Here is a 17,602-nt window from a genome sequence, read left to right as displayed (position 1 = left end):
CTTTCCCGGCGAGTGCTGATGATGTCAGTGGGCGTGGCGTGACGAGGTGTACAGAAAAGCCGAATCCCGATTCAACTCGTGTGTTTTGTTGTTTCATTGTTTGAGCTAAATTTTAACCAAAAAGACAGAAATGTAGCTTACGAGAGATTTATTATTATTTATTATAATATTACACGTCCTATATTAATATGCCATGACTATTTTTGTTTTTTAACATTTTATATTTATCATATCTACTTGTGTAATGTGAACGTTTGCAGTCGGTGGGGTGGTGGTTTGCACTGTTGTCTCACAGGAAAAAGGTGCTGGGTTCAAAAACAATGGCTGGGCCTCTCTGTATGGAGTCTGCAGTTTTCCCCTATGGTCGTTCGCCTTCTATCAGGGTAATCTAGCCTTTCAAAGACACACGTGGGTTAGGTCAACTTGTAATTCAGGATAGCCATAAGCTTGTCTCTTTCTCCGTGTTAGCCCTGTGACAGACAGGCTGTCCAGCGTGTATCCTTCCTAGAATAGGCTCTGGCCTTTAATCACCAAGAACTGGTTATGCAGAAGAAAAAGGAAGAATGAGATAATTGGCAAGAGGGGAAAGAAAACATAATGAATTTTAAAAGGTATGATTATATTTAAAGATACACACTGGCATTATAAAAGAATACATTTATTAAATAAAGTCAATCGAGGGTCCCAAGAAAAGAATTCTACCTGATTAGTGCATCCACTTTGAAGTTGTATTCACCATAGGGCTGTTACAATGGTAACTCATTCATCTGATGCCTGGCTTGGGCATTCAGCACAGCCTGCTGTATATGGTAATGTAAGAAACTGTAATAGATTACTCTAGGGTGAGAAAGCACACTGTCATTGACTCAGCAGTGACTGTCAATAACAGTCCACATGACTTTGAGTTCTCCTCAATCCCCTTGACCAAACAACAAATACCATTTGTAGAAGTTGTAGCCTTAGCATGAAGTTTACTCACTACATTACATTATAAGAAAAAGACAAGAACAGGTATGGGTTATTTGTGGAAGGACAAGTATGTAGCAAGACTGATGTCATGCATCAAACCATTTATAACCTTAGGCATGGTAAGAAACAAAATCCTACAATTATGCAACACAAAAAATTACATGCTGAACAAGAACATACAGAAAGAACAGTACAATGACACATGCATAAGATACCACTGGGTGGGGCCTGCTTTTGCCTTCAGAATGGCTTTAATTCGTTTTAAGGCACAGCTTAAACAAGGTGGTTGAAACTTTTGGCCTGTTGGTTCTTATTGACATGATAGCACTATACAGCTGCTGCAGTGTCATTTGCATATCCATGATGGGAATCTCCTGTTCCACCAAATCCCAGTGGTGCTCTACTGGACTGAGATCTGAGTACAGTGAACTCACTGTCATGTTCAAGCAACCAGTTTGAGAGGATCTGACCTGTGGGACATAGAAACCCTATCCTGCTAGATGGGCACACTGTGATCATAAAAGAGTGGACATGGTTAGCAGCAGCATCAAACCAATAAATCCAATTTTCTATGGTCCAGTTTTCCCTGTGAGTAGCATTTGGTATGGCCTTCTGCTGCTGAAGGCCATCTACATCAGGATTTGACAAGACTGTTGTGTGCTCAGAGATGTTCTTCTTCATATCTGCATTGTAACAGCTGATTATTGGAGGTTACTATTGCCTACCTCAAAGCAGTCTGGCAATTTTCCTCTGACCTCTGGCATCAACAAGGCATTTTCACTGACACTCACTGGATATTTTCTCTTTTTTCCACCATTCTCTGTAAACTTCAGAGATAGCTGTGTGGGAAAAATCACAGTAAATCAGCATTTTCTGAAGTACTCAGACCGGAACATCTGTTATCAACTACCATGTTGACAGTTGAACAGACACACCTAATAACACCATGGTCAGTGAGTGTATAAGGAAGAAGCAGAAGCTCATTCATTACAATGACTGCTTTGGTTTGCGTTACTGAACCCAAAAGAGACCCAGATTATGTTGTAATTTACTGATTTCTTTAAGATTTTAAACACAAATTTAATGAAATCATTAGAACCTAACCTTTTACCTAAAATGTGGCTGAGATGTGTTCTTGTTGGGCTTTCGCTCCAACATTTTAATTGTCAATATCATCACAAGAGGTATGACTGTTGTAGATCCTGCTGGTGCCCAGTTCCTTGAGGGGGATAATTCATTGTTGCTTTAACACTGGTGTGCAAGCTTATAAAAAAGGAGAATAATCTCCATAGGCATGCATCTAGAGAGGGTCCAAATAGGGGGAACAAGCAGCTTTACTGCCATTTTACTCTGCCTCTCTTCAGTTGTTTAATGGAAATACTCTTATGACTGTGTTTTGATAAGGGAGTTTGTATCTTCCCACACAGCATATTATTTTATGCAAAGGACAAAGGTATTTATACATCAGGGGTGAAAAAAATCAGCTGTCTGCATCAGTGCTGCTGTCAGATCTAGCATTGATTGTACATCAGCTACCCTCAGCATGTGCTGAATGAATCAGCTCATTGATTGATTTAGTGTAGCTTCAGAACATCACACACTCTTTCAGTATTAGAGACTCTGTCACATGTTGGCCAAACAAATGCTCTGGCAGTAGGAATCCCTGTGAGGTTAACTGTGTACTGTACCCAAAGTAGGAAAGAGCTGAGTTGACCATGTATTAGTCTATGTACTACTTCATGTGAATTTATTTAATTAAGCATAACACTACAGGGCAAATTTTAAATAGGGTGAGTCCCCTATTCATACAAGGCTTTATGACCAATCTGTGTTTGTTGAATTATTCAAGTATTAGACATCAACATTCAGTTCCACAGATTGACCAAAAGAGGGCAGCATAAAACTTCAAGGTAGATTTCACATCAACCAAAATCCTAATCGGAGAAATGTCAGCAAAGCCTTGCACTGTTTTTCAAGTCTGTCCATTTCTTTCACATAGACATATACAAACAAAAGCATAATGTGTCTGCACTACTGTTCGTTTTGTAAACTATATGCATCACACACACACCTTTTCTGCATGGTAAATATTGCTGATAGTCTGTAAATCTACCACACAAAAAATAAAGGTATAATTTGCACACAGAATTAACTGCATTCAGACATTTGACAGCATAGATAGTTTCTTATTTCTCTTTTACTACTTTCATTATCATGAGCTTTTAAAATCTTATCAGCTGACATGCAGATACGGAGTTGCACACAGTTTGATATTCACTGACATTTTGTGAACATTGCACATGCTGCCATGGTGCTGCATTGCATTTCTGCAGTGTGTGCAAACTCCGATCCTTGAAAGAATGACACCTCTGAAACAGGACCAGTGTGGGGGTAGATGCTGCTTTTTTTTCCTTCATAACTTTCTTTACAAGAACATAATATCACAAACCACATCTACAGCCTCCTACACAATTTGTTTTCTTTATCTTCTCCCTTCAAAGGTCATCTGCGAAGATAAGAGATGCAGGTAACCTGAATTAGAGACGGGTGGGTCTGGAGACATGACTTCTGCACAGGAGAAAGTTCATTCAAGTTATATAATTGCAACATGATAATATAATAATTTTATAATTTATAACTACAATATTATTATACTAATATACACGTGGATCAATTTCAGTCAAAGTCTTTTTTTCATTCCTTCCTCATTCTGTTTTATAGCCAGTGCCCTAGTTGTATTTGTAATTAAGTCAGATACAGCTATAATTTTAATTTACATTTTTAAGGCAGGTTGTTTTCTTAACCCTGCTACTAAAAATCATTCTAAACAAACTGCTGCAACAACGATATGTGGTGTTTGTTTTAAATTTGCTTGGTTCCTCTTTTCAGCGGTAAGGTGGTAAGATAAAGTTCGAAAAAGCCTTAAGATTCATATGGTGACTTCTATGCATAATGTAATCTATAATGCAATTTACTTACAAGAATGTGGCATAGTTTTACAGTAATTTTATTTAAGTCAATATGCATCTATGAGAGACAGGTATTTGTTCTCTTTCTGTGCATTTATATAATTTAACAAGTACTTTGCAAAAGTGGCATGACATTAATAGGTGAAAAGATTTAGAAAAACATTTTAAAATGTATATTTGGAACTCTGGAGGACTCTGTAATCCTCCAGATGTAGAAAACTAAGTAGAACACCTGCCTACAGACAACGCTTCATAAAATGTCAAATAATAAGAAAAGGGTTGAATTTTGTGCTTTTGCTTGGAAATAAAGACCACAGGAAATGTGATATTGATGTTTTCAGATGCATTTGAGAACTGAGTGCTTGTCTGAACGCCCACATGCTTCTTGCATAGGTATATGTGTGTCTGTGTCAGAAAAATAAGACGGTGTTGACTGCTGCATATGCAGAAGGATGGGGCGAATTATAGCATACAGTTCTGCTGCTGAAGCAGTTTTTTTAAAATATAAAGACTCTTTTTTGCCCTTGCAACTGCTTAGATTACAGGAATGTCCATCTTGATTTTTTTTCCCTCACAAACAATAATGTATTGTCTTATTTACTCTTTAGTGCAACTTGATCATAAAAAGTGCCCTAGCAGTAATGCATGCAATAAAAAAGTGCTTTATAACTATGCTTATCAGTGTTGCAAAAACCTTTGGTAAAACATTAAAAACTTGCTGTATTTTCTTGATCAGCCGCAGGTGTGTGTGATGTGTGTGTGTGTGTGTGTGTGTAGGAGGGGCGACAATGCAGATGTGAATATGCCCCACTGTTGCCTAATTTATCAAGAGATGAAAAAGATTTGTGTATAACTGGTTTGCACTAATATTTCTAGAAGGGTGAAAGCAGGAAATACCTAAATACTAATATAAATACCAAAAATATCATCAAAGCAGCAGCCCATTAAAGTTTTAGAGTATACCAACCTCTGTGTGACTTACCCAATAAAGATTATCCTGAAAAGATTAATGGGTTAGAGCACAAGGGTTAAAGGTAATGGAGCAGCCCATATAAAGATGGATTTACTTGCTTTATTCTAGCTGCAGATCTGCTTTTACCTCGTCTTTAGTGAGAAAGAGTCAGAATTACATTGTGATTTTAATATTCAATGAGACAAAGTGTCTATCTAAATAATTTCTCTTTGAGTGGCCATGCTTGCCTTTTCAACCACTTTTCTTTTGATGCATTTTTATTACAGTGCTACAGTATAAAAAATCCACCAAGTCCCACCAAGAGCAAAGCAGTGTCCAAATGAACAGTTAGAGCCATCAAAAGGCTGGGAAATACCAGTGAGAAACACTTCTCTTGGCCCTGTAGATAAGGGGATAGAATAAAACAGCTTCCGGAAACAAACAAAAAAAAACTATAATTCTGTGTTAGAGATGCTATTCGGTCAGCACCATCTACATGCAAAATCACAGCACAAGCTGCGATCAAGTTGTCTGCCTCTCTGTATAGCCCATTCACAAGCCTAAATTGGCTGATTAGAAATTAATGGGCTTCAGTACCGACAGGCTCGAGGGATCTAAAGGTAAAAAGTGCAGGATGTCATTATACTTACTTACCCATCCTGGCTTGGATTAGAACCACACAAAGAGGGAGGGCTGGGGCCAGGTGCAATTGATGTAATCTAATGGGTAGCGGTTGGAAGAGACTGAAGGACCAATTAAAAAGAGCAAAGTGGCTGCAAGACCCAGTTGTTACAAGGTCAGTAGGGACAGTACATGCCGCTTCAAATTTGTGCATGTTCGAAAATGTAAATATTTTTGAATTTTAGATAAATCTCTCCCACATAGTCCACTGTTATGTGCATATCATCAAGCATCAGCTTGTATATCTGGTTTTAGAAGGCAAAGAAAATAATGATGAACAACCAAAACTCCCATGAAAATGAATGTTGACAACAATTAACAAAGAACACACAGTACAGATCATAAAACGAGTGGACTGAAGCTTTAATTTACTCCACCTACCCATTTTCTTTTTACATAGCACCTTTTAAAAGGCAGCACATGTATAAGTAGATCTCACCAAAACCAAAGAGCAAAGAGAACTGTTAAATTATGAATAAACGTGTAAACAAAATAGAAATATAAATTAAAAATAGCAATATATTTTCGGTATTTCAAGCAGGTTAGTAATTTCATAACTATTTATTAAGCCCATAGCAGCCAAGGAGAAGTGTGTATGTGTGTGCCTGCGTGCGCGTGCCCTGTGTTGTGTTGTGTCTGCTGACGTCACCGCTGGAACTGCCTTGTCACGCGGGGTTAGTAAAAGTTGGGATAGGACCTCCGTGGAGAGATACAAGAACAGATAGGAGGAGAGAGAGGGAAACAGAGAGAACGGTAGATGAACGGCGACTTTATTGTGACAGTTCATCGGTTCCACGGCGAACATTAACCGCGGGGAAACGCTTCTTTGCCGCTGACGAAAGGTCGGGAGACAGAGAGGAGTAGTGAGACGAGTAGAGACGGAGGGGGGCAGCCGACTTTCTCTGAAGTTGAAGCCAGAATTGCACTCGTTAACTGCCGGGGAGGAAGAGGAGACCAGCGACCTGCATTTTTTTTTTTTTTGGATTTGTCAGACGAAGGAGGAGGCGGGGGGTGGGGGAAAGAAATACGGGTACAGAAAGCTCGCGAATTCAATGAACAAAAAGTTGAAGTTTGGCGTCCGCCGTGGCAGTCGGTAAATGTTGTGACACTTTAGGATATAGCGTAAATTGCTCCAGCGGTCGACGGTCGAGTGGCGGGGTAAAACCCGAGCTGTCAAACCCGATGACTACTGCAAACTGCCCCGGGAATGAGGAGCTGGACTTCAGACTGATATTCGGAGAGGAAGGGCAGCAGCAACCGTTAGGCCCCGCAGGTCAGTGGGTTTCCACTGTTCCCAGTGGCATGTTTTATACTAGTAGTAAACTTAAGGCACTTGTCGTGTAACATAAGTTGAGTCAGTATCTACTGCTACTTTCAGTTAGCCCGCCGTCTTTCAGCTGCAGCCTCATACCATATAAGCTGTAATGTCTTTTCTCTCTCAAATGGAGCTTTTCAAATATTACATGCCTTTTCTATACCAAACTCGTGCACACACCACCAGCTGTCATTAGCTTGTCATGCTAACATAGCAGGTTAGCAGGAGTGCTCTTATTGCCCTTGGTTGATTTAACAGCGAAAGTTTGAACTTGGAAATGTCTCCTACATGTTCTTTTTGCAACAGACAGTCTGTGAACTGTTAACCGCCTCTGAAATCTGGGGTGGCTGGGGGAGCCTTATGGCTTAGTTCCTATGTTTTAAGTGAAGTATAACTGAGAGAGTCATACACCTTGAATGTCACTAGGTACATATCTGCAAAAGTAGCACATGGTAATGTTGTCAAAACTTTTATTAACTCATTGTTTACAGATAAATGAGAAGGGAGTGCAAGCTTATCCAGAAAAATAACTGACTGCATCTTGCTTTGATGCAAACAATTATTATGAAATACTTTTTATTATTATTGTTGATTTAATTTAGTCACATGCATTATCAGTAATTAAAATTTTCAAATACAAAGTGCAAAGACGTTATGTTGTCCACTTGGTGTGCTTCAAAGACCTAAAGTAATAATTTGAAACTTATACAGATTTGTAATTTACAAAGAAATTATAAAGAAGTTGTGAAAATAAGAACTTTTATATTTTAAAATTTATTTTCAGTTTGGGACAAACTTTAGTCAATACAAACACTACCTTTGCAGATAATTTTTTGCAGACAGGGCATACACAGAGGTGAGGTGGCCCTCAGCTTTGTAACTTGACAAATTCCAGGAAGAACTTTGTTTGGACCGTTTATCACCTCATGGCATGGAGACTACTTATGTTTTCCTGTTTGGTACAAATGTGATTCCATACTGAGCCTCTGGGAGTAAAAATATTTTGAAATAAGCCCCTAGCTAATACATGCAAATTTAAATATGTGAAAGTCTACAACTTTGTCACATGTTTAACAGGTTGCAAGACGAAGCTTCGGGGAAATTTTCACACTCATGGCGTATCAATTAGTTTGCTGTTTGTGGGTTATACATCACAGCTGTTGTTGTCACAAATGTTAGATCATTTTGTTTTTAAATTGATGCTTCATGCTGATAGTATTTAAGGACATTTTCTTAAAATGCTCCTTTTTCCTCATGTGATTTTTACATCCAGGGTAAGGTAAAAAAGAAAGTTAAAAACGATAGTCTTGTGATCTCAGGTGTGTCCAGTGCATTCTTTGGATTTGAATCTAAACAAAAACCTTTGTGGCGTGACATTGTCCTCACTCTCTTTCTCTTACCACTGCTTTCAAAGGTAATGCCTAACAAAAAGCACAAATCTTGGAGGACACCTTTTTTTTTCTTTCATCCAACTTTCTTGGACATAAATATCCCATAGAGAAGCGGTGAACTAAATAGCTCATGTAATGGCCTTATTCATTAGTAATAAATTACATATGATCATAATTGTATTGATTAGCAGTAGAAAATAATGAAAATAATTGTACATGGAATGAATTTCTTTTTGGTGGGACAGACATTTTTGATTAATTTAAACTTTTGGGTATACATTACTCATGGGTCAGCTGAAAAGCTTATTATCTAGTAGTACAGCTTGTATTATTGTATTATTATTGCCTTAAAAAAGAGGAAATAAACCTGACAAGCTACCTTTGATTTCTATGAGCAGAGAATAGTTTTGCTTTGAAGTAGTGCATAGTAGTTGATGACTATCTTACAAAATTTGCTAAATATTAAGATGTACACGTCACAAGTAAAATGGGAATTATACTAAATGTACTGAGACAATAAATTGCCTGATTATTGCATGTTTTCATTTTGTGCCCCTCTGTAGTTGTTTTCTGTAATCTAATGGAATTCAGAAGAGCAGATTTTTCCATTTGTATATTTGGTTGTTTTTGGTTGAGGCAGCAAAGTACCAGAAAAGATTTCAAGGACCCACTAGCTGCGGGAAAATGGCAAGAGGGTGTCACGCCACTAGCCAAGAGAGAATAATGTTTTTACCAATGCTGACCAGAAGGAACTCCCGATTTGTGGATTGTTAAATAATTACAAAAGCTTGAGAAGAATAAAATATTAAATAAACTAAAAAGCAAAACACATACCAACAAATGTGGCATTTGCAGTTATCTGATATTGCTAAAAAGTGCTGTGGCACTTGTGTAGTGACACATGCTGATGTCGTTTTGAGTTTGGATTACTTATACGGTTAATAAAAGGACATTTACGTATAAAATGGAGGTTTAAGGGTAGGGCAAGTGATGTAATAAGTTTATGAGATGGCTATAAACCTGCTAATTTATGTTTTTCTGGTTGTTCTGTTGTGTTTGCACATTTGAGTTCAGCCTGAAACTTGGGCAAAGTAACGAGTTCATGAGGGTTTGGCTCGTGCAGTCTTAAATACAGTTTTCCTTTGATTTGGGGGAAAAAAATGGGGGGAGTTCAATTTGGAGATGGTGTGAGGGGAAAAACTGCATTTGGAATAAGCGTAGGAATAAAAGCACCACTGTGCAAGTGGTTTTAATCTGGTCTGGACTGTATGACTTGGCCAAAAATGGGGTTGGGGGGGGGCGGGGGTTGTAAGGAGGGGTGCTTGTCCAAATTAATAACTCGAGTGTATAACTGTATCACTCAGCCACAGTAACAGGGAGTTGCACACTTGCAAGCCAAAGCTCAAGTTAGGGCTTGTTTTTATAAAAACTCAAGGAACCATTAGTGCAAATATTGTATTGTTACTCGTCACTTGTGATTGTACAGTTAATTCTTCAGATCTTTTATCTAAGCGTTTTAAATAGGAGTGGTAAAGGTCTTCCAAAATAAAAATAAAGCAATAGCATCATATTTTCTATATATGTTTTAGCAGCTGCATAATAGGCTGTGAACCAAAGATGCTCAGGTTTCTGACAAATCTGAGCATTGCAGTTTTTATCTTATTCATACATGAAGCTGACCTGTAAATGTGTACGTAACTTTCAGCCTAACTGGTTTGCTTGCTTGTATGTATGTGAATATGATTAAAATTCGATGTAATCGTGTGGTAATGTTTACCACACGTCTCCATCTATCTTTTTTTTTTTTATTCTGCTTCTTTTTGTCTGCTTGTTTGAGTGTCTGTCTCCTGCTCTCACTGTTTTCTTGTTGCTCAGGAAACTGTCATTTCTTTGAGGTGAAATATTCCACTGTTCTATTCAAAGGCATTGGGCACACTTACTGTAAGGGTTTTCCCCGATTACATGCGGCTGAATAAAAGAACAATTCCCTTCGTGAAGCAGCTTAACTAGAGATTGAGAGTCTTGCTTTATAATAGAGGCTAAACAAGTATTTTATTTGTGAAGAAAACAAATACACAAATGCTTTCATTACAAAAAAGATTATGAAAGGCATTGTCTAGGGACAAACGTATGGCAAGGGTTGGGTGCACATGGGCAAAAAATGCCTTTAGCTGCTGAGTCATCAGTTTGATGTTGGAGGGCTGGATATTTACTTCTCGCTCCCCCTCGATTTCTTATTTTCACTGTGCTTTACAATAAAGACAATAAACTACAAAACTATTTTAAAACAATTTCTTTGGTACTGTATTTAACTAATAAACTATTCATTTAATTTTGCAGAATTAATAAAATGGTTCATATGGGCTAAATATCAGTATCTAAGTATGTGCTAAAAAATTAAGTGTTAATTAATAAAAAATAATAATTTAGTAATGCAAAAATATTTATTATATTTTAAAATTATATTATATTATTTTAAAATTAGGCAAACATTTTATCTTATATATGTATAAGATATAAGATCTTGTGTATGTGTATATATATGAGAGAGAGACAGAGAGAGAGAGGTTTCTCATTTACTCCACCAAACATATGTCTTGGCATTGTGGCCAAATACATCAAACTTTGTCTCATCTGACCATAAAACTTTCTCCAGAAAGCATGCTGCTTATGGGCAGCAAATTTCAGTTGACCTTGAGGGCATCAATTTTGGAGTAGGGACTTTTTTTCTTGTTTGGTACCCTCTCAATCCATGAGGACTGCTGCTGTTCCTGCAGTTTCCAGCTCATGACAGGCTCAAGCCTTGGTGGTTCCTAACAGTTTCCTCTCATCTGAGGGTGACAGTTTGGGTCTTCTTCCAAACCTTGCCAAAGTGGTCACACATCCGAATAACTTGAACTTGCATACTGTTGTTTGAACTGATCTTGGAATCTGCAGTTGCTTGGAAATGCCTCCAAGAGAACTTCTCATCTTGTGTAAATCTACCAGTCTCCTTAGTTCTTAGACTCTGTTCTTTGTACTTGTTAACAGAGTGAGTTTTGTTAAACAAATCCTTTTTATGCTGGCAAAAAAAAAAATATATATATATCAGTTGAAACTACTCGATCATGATCACTAAAATAACTTAAAAGACATCACAGAACCTTTGGCACCACTTATGAAAACATTTAAGTGATTTTATATTTGTATATCTATATTTAAGCTTGAGTGGGTTAGAGAAAGTCCAAAATAAATTCAAACTTTGTGCACCATGTGCAAACTTGTGCATCTTGTTTTTTGGACTCAGAATCATTGCTGTACAATGATTCGGTTAAACTATCATGGCGTTAACCTCATGATAAGTGTATGCAAACTCCTACCCGCAACTGTAGTTCAAAGATGGATGTAACCGTCAAGACATCAACTACTGGTTTGTAAGATCCTTTTATGGAGCCCCCAGCTGCCCGAGAAAATGAGTACATCACACAATTATTATCTCACATCTTGTGATTTTCAAGACTTTAATTAAATCGCCATAGTTTAGTTAATTAGTTAATTTTCTAACCAACGTAGTTCCCAAGCTTTTTCCAGTTCTAAGTCAATACCAACATTATTTTTCACTGTGCCATGCGACAGATTGGTGTGCTGTCCAGGGTGTACTGTGCCTCTTGATTAGCGGAAGGAAACTGATGTATAGATAGATAGATAGATTTTCACTCTTTGACAAAAGCATTTGTTGGTCACAAATGGCTCGATTACAATTTGTACTGAGGATTTTTAACCATGTCTCATTTTTTTCTGTTTTAAGTGAGTCTTGAGTCTTTGAAAGAATCTGAATGTAGTTGAAAGATTGTTAAGTTAGCTACCAGGAAAGTGCCTAACACAAAAAGAAAATCACACAGTGCCCAGTGTGATTCAGTATAAATTTTTGGCAAAATTTTAACAGCCATCTGTTTTTTGGCAGTAATAGATGTATCGGAATTGCACCACTTTTGATTGACATAAGTCTCTTGGTAAATAAGATGAACTTTTTCCTTTGTATCCTAAAACTAAATGCCATTGTGAAATAATTGAAAGTGGCCATATAAGAGATTTGCATTTGATGGTTTCACAGAAGGACTTAAAACATACTTTATTGATAGTATCTAATAAGGTAAGCATGTCAGTGGTTAGATAATATTGTTGATTTTTTTATGTATAAGAATAAAACCACCCATCTTATAGTATGGTAAAGTATTCACTCAATTTTTTTTTTAAAAAAGTACCACTTTGTGGCCAAGTGTGTCGTGTGAGGTGATTGAGAAAAATATTGGTGAGTATTGGGTTATGTAGGTCATGATTATGTGGTGGCCTCATTGGGTGTTAGAGGTGATATGATGCAGAGGGAAGAAGTGCCCTTTATGGGTGGCAGAGTAGTAGATCCAGTGTGGAGGTGTCTGGCTGTCTGCCCAGACATGCCATGTGGGCTTCAGATGGCTGGATGAAATGAAAGGAGAGAGGGGCACACACTCTCTAGCTGCTGCTGATCACGAACAGCAGTTTTGTGACCTGTTTACTTTGCGTAAACCTTTTCTTTGTTTCTTTTTTTTTGTTTTCTTTTTATTCCACATGTGCTGGCTGTTTTTCTGTGTTTTTTCTTATCTTACACATTAAAAGAAGTTTTTTTTTTTTGTGGTTTTCTGGTAGCTGACATACCAGCACACAGAATAGTAGACCTGCCACCAGGACAACTAAAGCCTCTCGCTGCTTTCTCAGGATATGAAAGAGACCACCAGTGACATCAGAGAGACTGAACTAGGCTAATGAAATCTCCAGATGCCAGCCGTCACCACAGCCACTTTGATTAGTCAGGTTTGTTCTGTTAATGGGCTGTGACATCTTTCGTACCTGTAGGATTGTGCGTGTCATGCTTAAATGTGACGATATGCCAAGTCATATCTTTATCATAATCAAATGATCAGATTGGGAGCAGCTAGTGAAGACAGCTTTTTTGCCCTTATCTGTGTTGTTGTCATTGCTGAGCTTCTGTGAACCAAGAGCACGATCCTTTCAGTCCTTGTCGTGGGAAAGACTGAAAGACTGAAATTACATCGCTCTCATGGTGGACTATTTTGAGCTCCCAAAGAGAGTGGCAGAGGGCAGGCGGCAGGTTCTAGTGACTCGTCCATACTTAGAGCAAGAGAACCCCTCTTGTCCCTCCAGCCTTCAACTTTTTACTGCTCAAACACTTTGCGATCTTAAGGAGGAGAGAAGTGGAAGAATGCTGTGTGCCACAATGTCAGGTGAGTGTGTGCCGGCACTCCCAGACTGTGCCCAGGTGTGTTTTGAGTGTGTGTATTTGTCTAGACTAAAAGTCACTCAAACAGGTGTCATCACAATAAAAAGTGTCATGATATTTGTTAGAAATAATATTTAACTTTCTCTGGATAACTGAAGGAGGCATTGCATTTTTTGGTTAGCTTGGAGAAAAACATTTCATCCGAGCTTAAAATATGTTCATCAGCTAATTTTGCCAGTTAATTTTTGTTTGCATTTTTTCACCTTTACTATGTTAATTTCTATTGGGGCTGAGACTTTTTATTTAGGACATAATTTAATATTTGAATATTTAATTTCAATTTTAAGCTTTTTGGTCAAACAAAGTTGTTATTAGTCCTGAGGAAGTCAAGTATTTTGTTCAGTTAGTGACAGTTTTTAATCTCGAGGCAGTAATATCTCTATGAAAATGGAGGTCAAACATCAGTCATATGTGAAGTCAACATGTAGAGTAAGATCACCACGTGGGTGACCCCCCCCCCCCCCCCCCCCCCCCCAACCCTACTGATTTAAGAGGTTCCTAGCACCTTGTGTGATGAATGAGACGTTTGTTTCCTGGGGCGAGGCATGAGCAACTATGTATGGCATCTGTCTTGTTTAAATTTAGTGTAACTGAAGCTACCGCTGGCTGCTCTGTATCAACATGTCAGAGACTGCATTACCCCAGAGAGAAAGCTGTCGTACTCCTGCATCTAGTTTAATTTATTTTCTGTCTTTCTCCTGTCCCCTTTTGTCATGAGGTGTGGCTTGCTGGATCAGGATTTGGGTGGTTTAAATCCCACTTTATTTTAGGCTGTCCCTCAAAGCCATATTTCTGTCAGTGTCTGGTAATGGAAGCTCTACTAATTCAGTTTCTCCTAAGTCCTTCTGTTCTGTTTTTAATGATCAGGTCTAGACCAGATGATCAAACTATTAACTTATCAGTCGTAGAACACTTCCCATAAATGAGAAAATGACTTGAAGCTAACCAAAAAAAGAAGACTTCTGGAGTAAGTTTTCAATAAGCAGCCAATGGGCTGAGTATACTTACTCTACTAGATGTAGATGTATGGAATGCAGACCATGTGCACTTTGACAGATGGGCTAAACAAAATTTAACAATTGTGAATCGAGATTGTGGTAGTATAATCACTTGTCGGGTTGTTATGTAAACTTCTGGTGCCTTAGGCCAAAAATCAATAGTAAAATCTTTACTTAGCACAATTTGGCTCTGGCTATGTTAAAATAAATTTTGTATACACTGTCATATGAAGAATTATTATAGTACTGTTAAAAGGTGGTGGTACACACTGACACACAATGTGGTGTAAATATTATATCTGGTGATTTTCATTTGACATGAAAGATGTCTTTTTTTAGGTTGCATATGACTATAAACACAATTTTGGGTTGGTATTTAAAAAAGGTTTAACTTTGTAGAGCTTTGAAAAAGATGTGAAGGAAGGGTTTCTAGGTTTTGAGTTCTATCTGGATATATAACCACTTCCATTTGTATTTTTTGAAGGGGGAAATTGCTGTCTTCCTGTTTGCTCCTTGATTGTTTCCTGCTAGTTTTTCTCCTGTTTTTTTGGCCTGATTTCAAGCTGATGATAAAGAGTAACATGGATGTTAGAAGGCTCTACCCAAAACAGAGCTAGTGGACCCTTTTTTTTTTGAGGGTACGCCACTCTTATCATGTCATTTCTTCTATCTGTGTGAGGAAGTTAAGAGAATGAGAAATGGTTCTTTTATTGCAGTAGTGTAATTTACTTATGTGTTAAGGTGGGTCAAGGTCTACAGGTTTAGGTAGACACTTTTGAGATTAAGAATGTGTTTGGATAATCCAGAAACAAACCATGTACAAAATAAATAGATGGCTTTGAAGAATTTAGTTCCTTGTACAAGTGTAGTGTACTAATGCCAACTCTTCTATCTCTATCTGCTCAGTATTTCTCCTTACACACTATGCCTCCTGTGCTTTCTCCTTTTTTCCGTGTCTCTCTTTCACTTGCTTGCTCTGTTCTTTTCTCTCCCTCTTCCATGCTCTTTTTCTCTCATGCTCCCTCTCCCTAGTTGACTTTTTCAGGCACATGCACAGTCAGCTCTGACAGATTGTTTAAATGTCACCCCTGCTAGCAGTAGCCTCTGATGTTATCTCCTCTGGGTTATTGCAGGCCATCATGCAGCTAGCTTTCCTGCTCCACTGAAAACCAATACGTGCCTGTATCATCAGCAAGCTTTTGTGATTACATGTATATAGACATAAAAAACTGGTTGTTTAGAGCAGTGAAGTTAAAGGGGAACTTTGAACATGCATTTTGACATAAAGGATGAACCTCTTTACTCAAAAACATGTGATTACGTGCAGAACTGGCCACTTAGGGCAAAACTACTATGTGTTTTGGGCAATATTGAGAACATTATTTGAAATTACTTGAATTTTACTTATAGACTACAGAAACATGCAAATATTACACTTTAAACTTACATTTTTAAAAGTTTATTTTGCAGATCTTCACCTGAAAACTTAGTTTTTTATTTACAAATTTAATTGAGACACATGAGGCTGTCTGCAAGTACAGGATGCAAGACAGGAGATGAATGGCAATTAATCTAGCATAGCTCACCGCACTAACTGAAGTCAGCAATCCAAGACTAGCTGAAGTTCTATGATGCTATGGTCAGGTCAAGGTGGTCATGTTTAGGCGCGTTTCTGACTTGGCGCCTAACTCTTACTCCCACACACTCTGTTGAGATGCACTGTTGGTTCCTCAGCCAAGCACTTTCATCAAATGTGTGATCCTGTGGTTCCTGTCACACTGAGCAGGGTTAGTCTTGCAACAACACATCAGTAAGGTAAAGCGAACCTGTCTCACCATGGTTTAACCCCCGCTTGTGTTCCCTGTTATTTGGTGAACAAATCCATGCTTTGTGAAAGCAAAACTCCCAACTGCATATTGAAGGGAGTGTGCTGTTTTTTTTTAAAAAAAAGACAAAAATGTGGTACTGTGACTGTTTTATGTTGATTTTGTTTTTGTTTTTTTGTTTTTTATAATAGTTGGATATCAGAATTATGATTTGCACATGCAACAGGCTAATTAGTTTTGTTGTTGGATGAAGACTTTTTTGTCATGTTTAGCTTGTTTAATTTTCTTTAGCACTGCATTATTTAAGTTCTTCAGTTTTTAATTATAGTTTGTAAATCAGTTTTATATATGAAATTTACATTAAGCATTTCACTATAAATTAATCTAATAGGTGCACTAAGTATTAACCATTAATGAGAGCTTTTTGTAGTATTAAATAAATGCCCCTCAAACACAGCTAGCGATGTGTTTGAGGTGGATCTTGGTACTGTGGTGAGTATTTAGTTCAGGTGGTTACTTGGCACTCTGTGTTTATCCCATAATGTTATCTCAGCATGAGGTTGTTAATTAGGAGCTTAATTTAGCTGCCGGCATATGTTAACATTGGCTTAGCCTTCCATTGTTAAGCCTCTGTTGGCTGGTGAGTCTTCTGTGACAGCAAAGGAAGGCTTTTTGATGTAATCTTAACATAACATTACAGGATAAGACAGTAGCACGGCTCTGCTGATGCAACACTGAAGTGAGACTCCTTTCTGAATATTATGCTTTATATATATATTTTTTACTTCATGACTCCAGATAGATCCAGCCTGCCTCATTGTTCATAATATCTTCATTTCTCTTTTGCTCCTTCTCACTAAATATTATGTGTACACATACCCAGCAACTTACGCAAAGAGAGATGTCTAGTAGATTTGGCCCAAACACAGTCAAAAAAATTTGGAGCCATAGGCATAGACCAGCCCTCATAATATGATTATGCAAGTGCGTCACAGACGATGTGTTTTTAATAATGCTGGCAACCAGCCAACTGCAGATTTCTTCGAAGACCCAATAGGAAATCCTTAAATTCACTTTTTATGAACTCTTCTGGTAATTATAGTAAAAATGAGTTTGAATCCCGAAGTTAAAAATATAAATAATGCTTTTAATCTACATTTTTCTTAAATATTTATAAAATAGTT

At 37.7% G+C, this 17,602-nt stretch overlaps 1 protein-coding gene across 1 annotated transcript in view; it reads left to right on the top strand.

Annotated features, from left to right (window-relative positions):
* The first annotated feature begins 6,255 nt into the window (after nt 1-6,255).
* The window catches only part of nfatc3a (nuclear factor of activated T cells 3a), a 59,161-nt gene continuing 47,814 nt past the window's right edge, over nt 6,256-17,602 (top strand). Inside the window, exon 1 of the mRNA XM_063477884.1 lies at nt 6,256-6,844. Within this exon, the coding sequence (XP_063333954.1) occupies nt 6,754-6,844 (91 nt within the window). The 5' untranslated portion in view covers nt 6,256-6,753. The remainder of the gene's footprint in view (nt 6,845-17,602) is intronic.

The sequence above is a fragment of the Pelmatolapia mariae genome, linkage group LG1 (genome assembly GCF_036321145.2).
Source record: "Pelmatolapia mariae isolate MD_Pm_ZW linkage group LG1, Pm_UMD_F_2, whole genome shotgun sequence".
NCBI lineage: Eukaryota > Metazoa > Chordata > Actinopteri > Cichliformes > Cichlidae > Pelmatolapia > Pelmatolapia mariae.
Note: the sequence above shows the minus strand (reverse complement) of the source record. Positions and strands in the feature narration are given on the sequence as shown.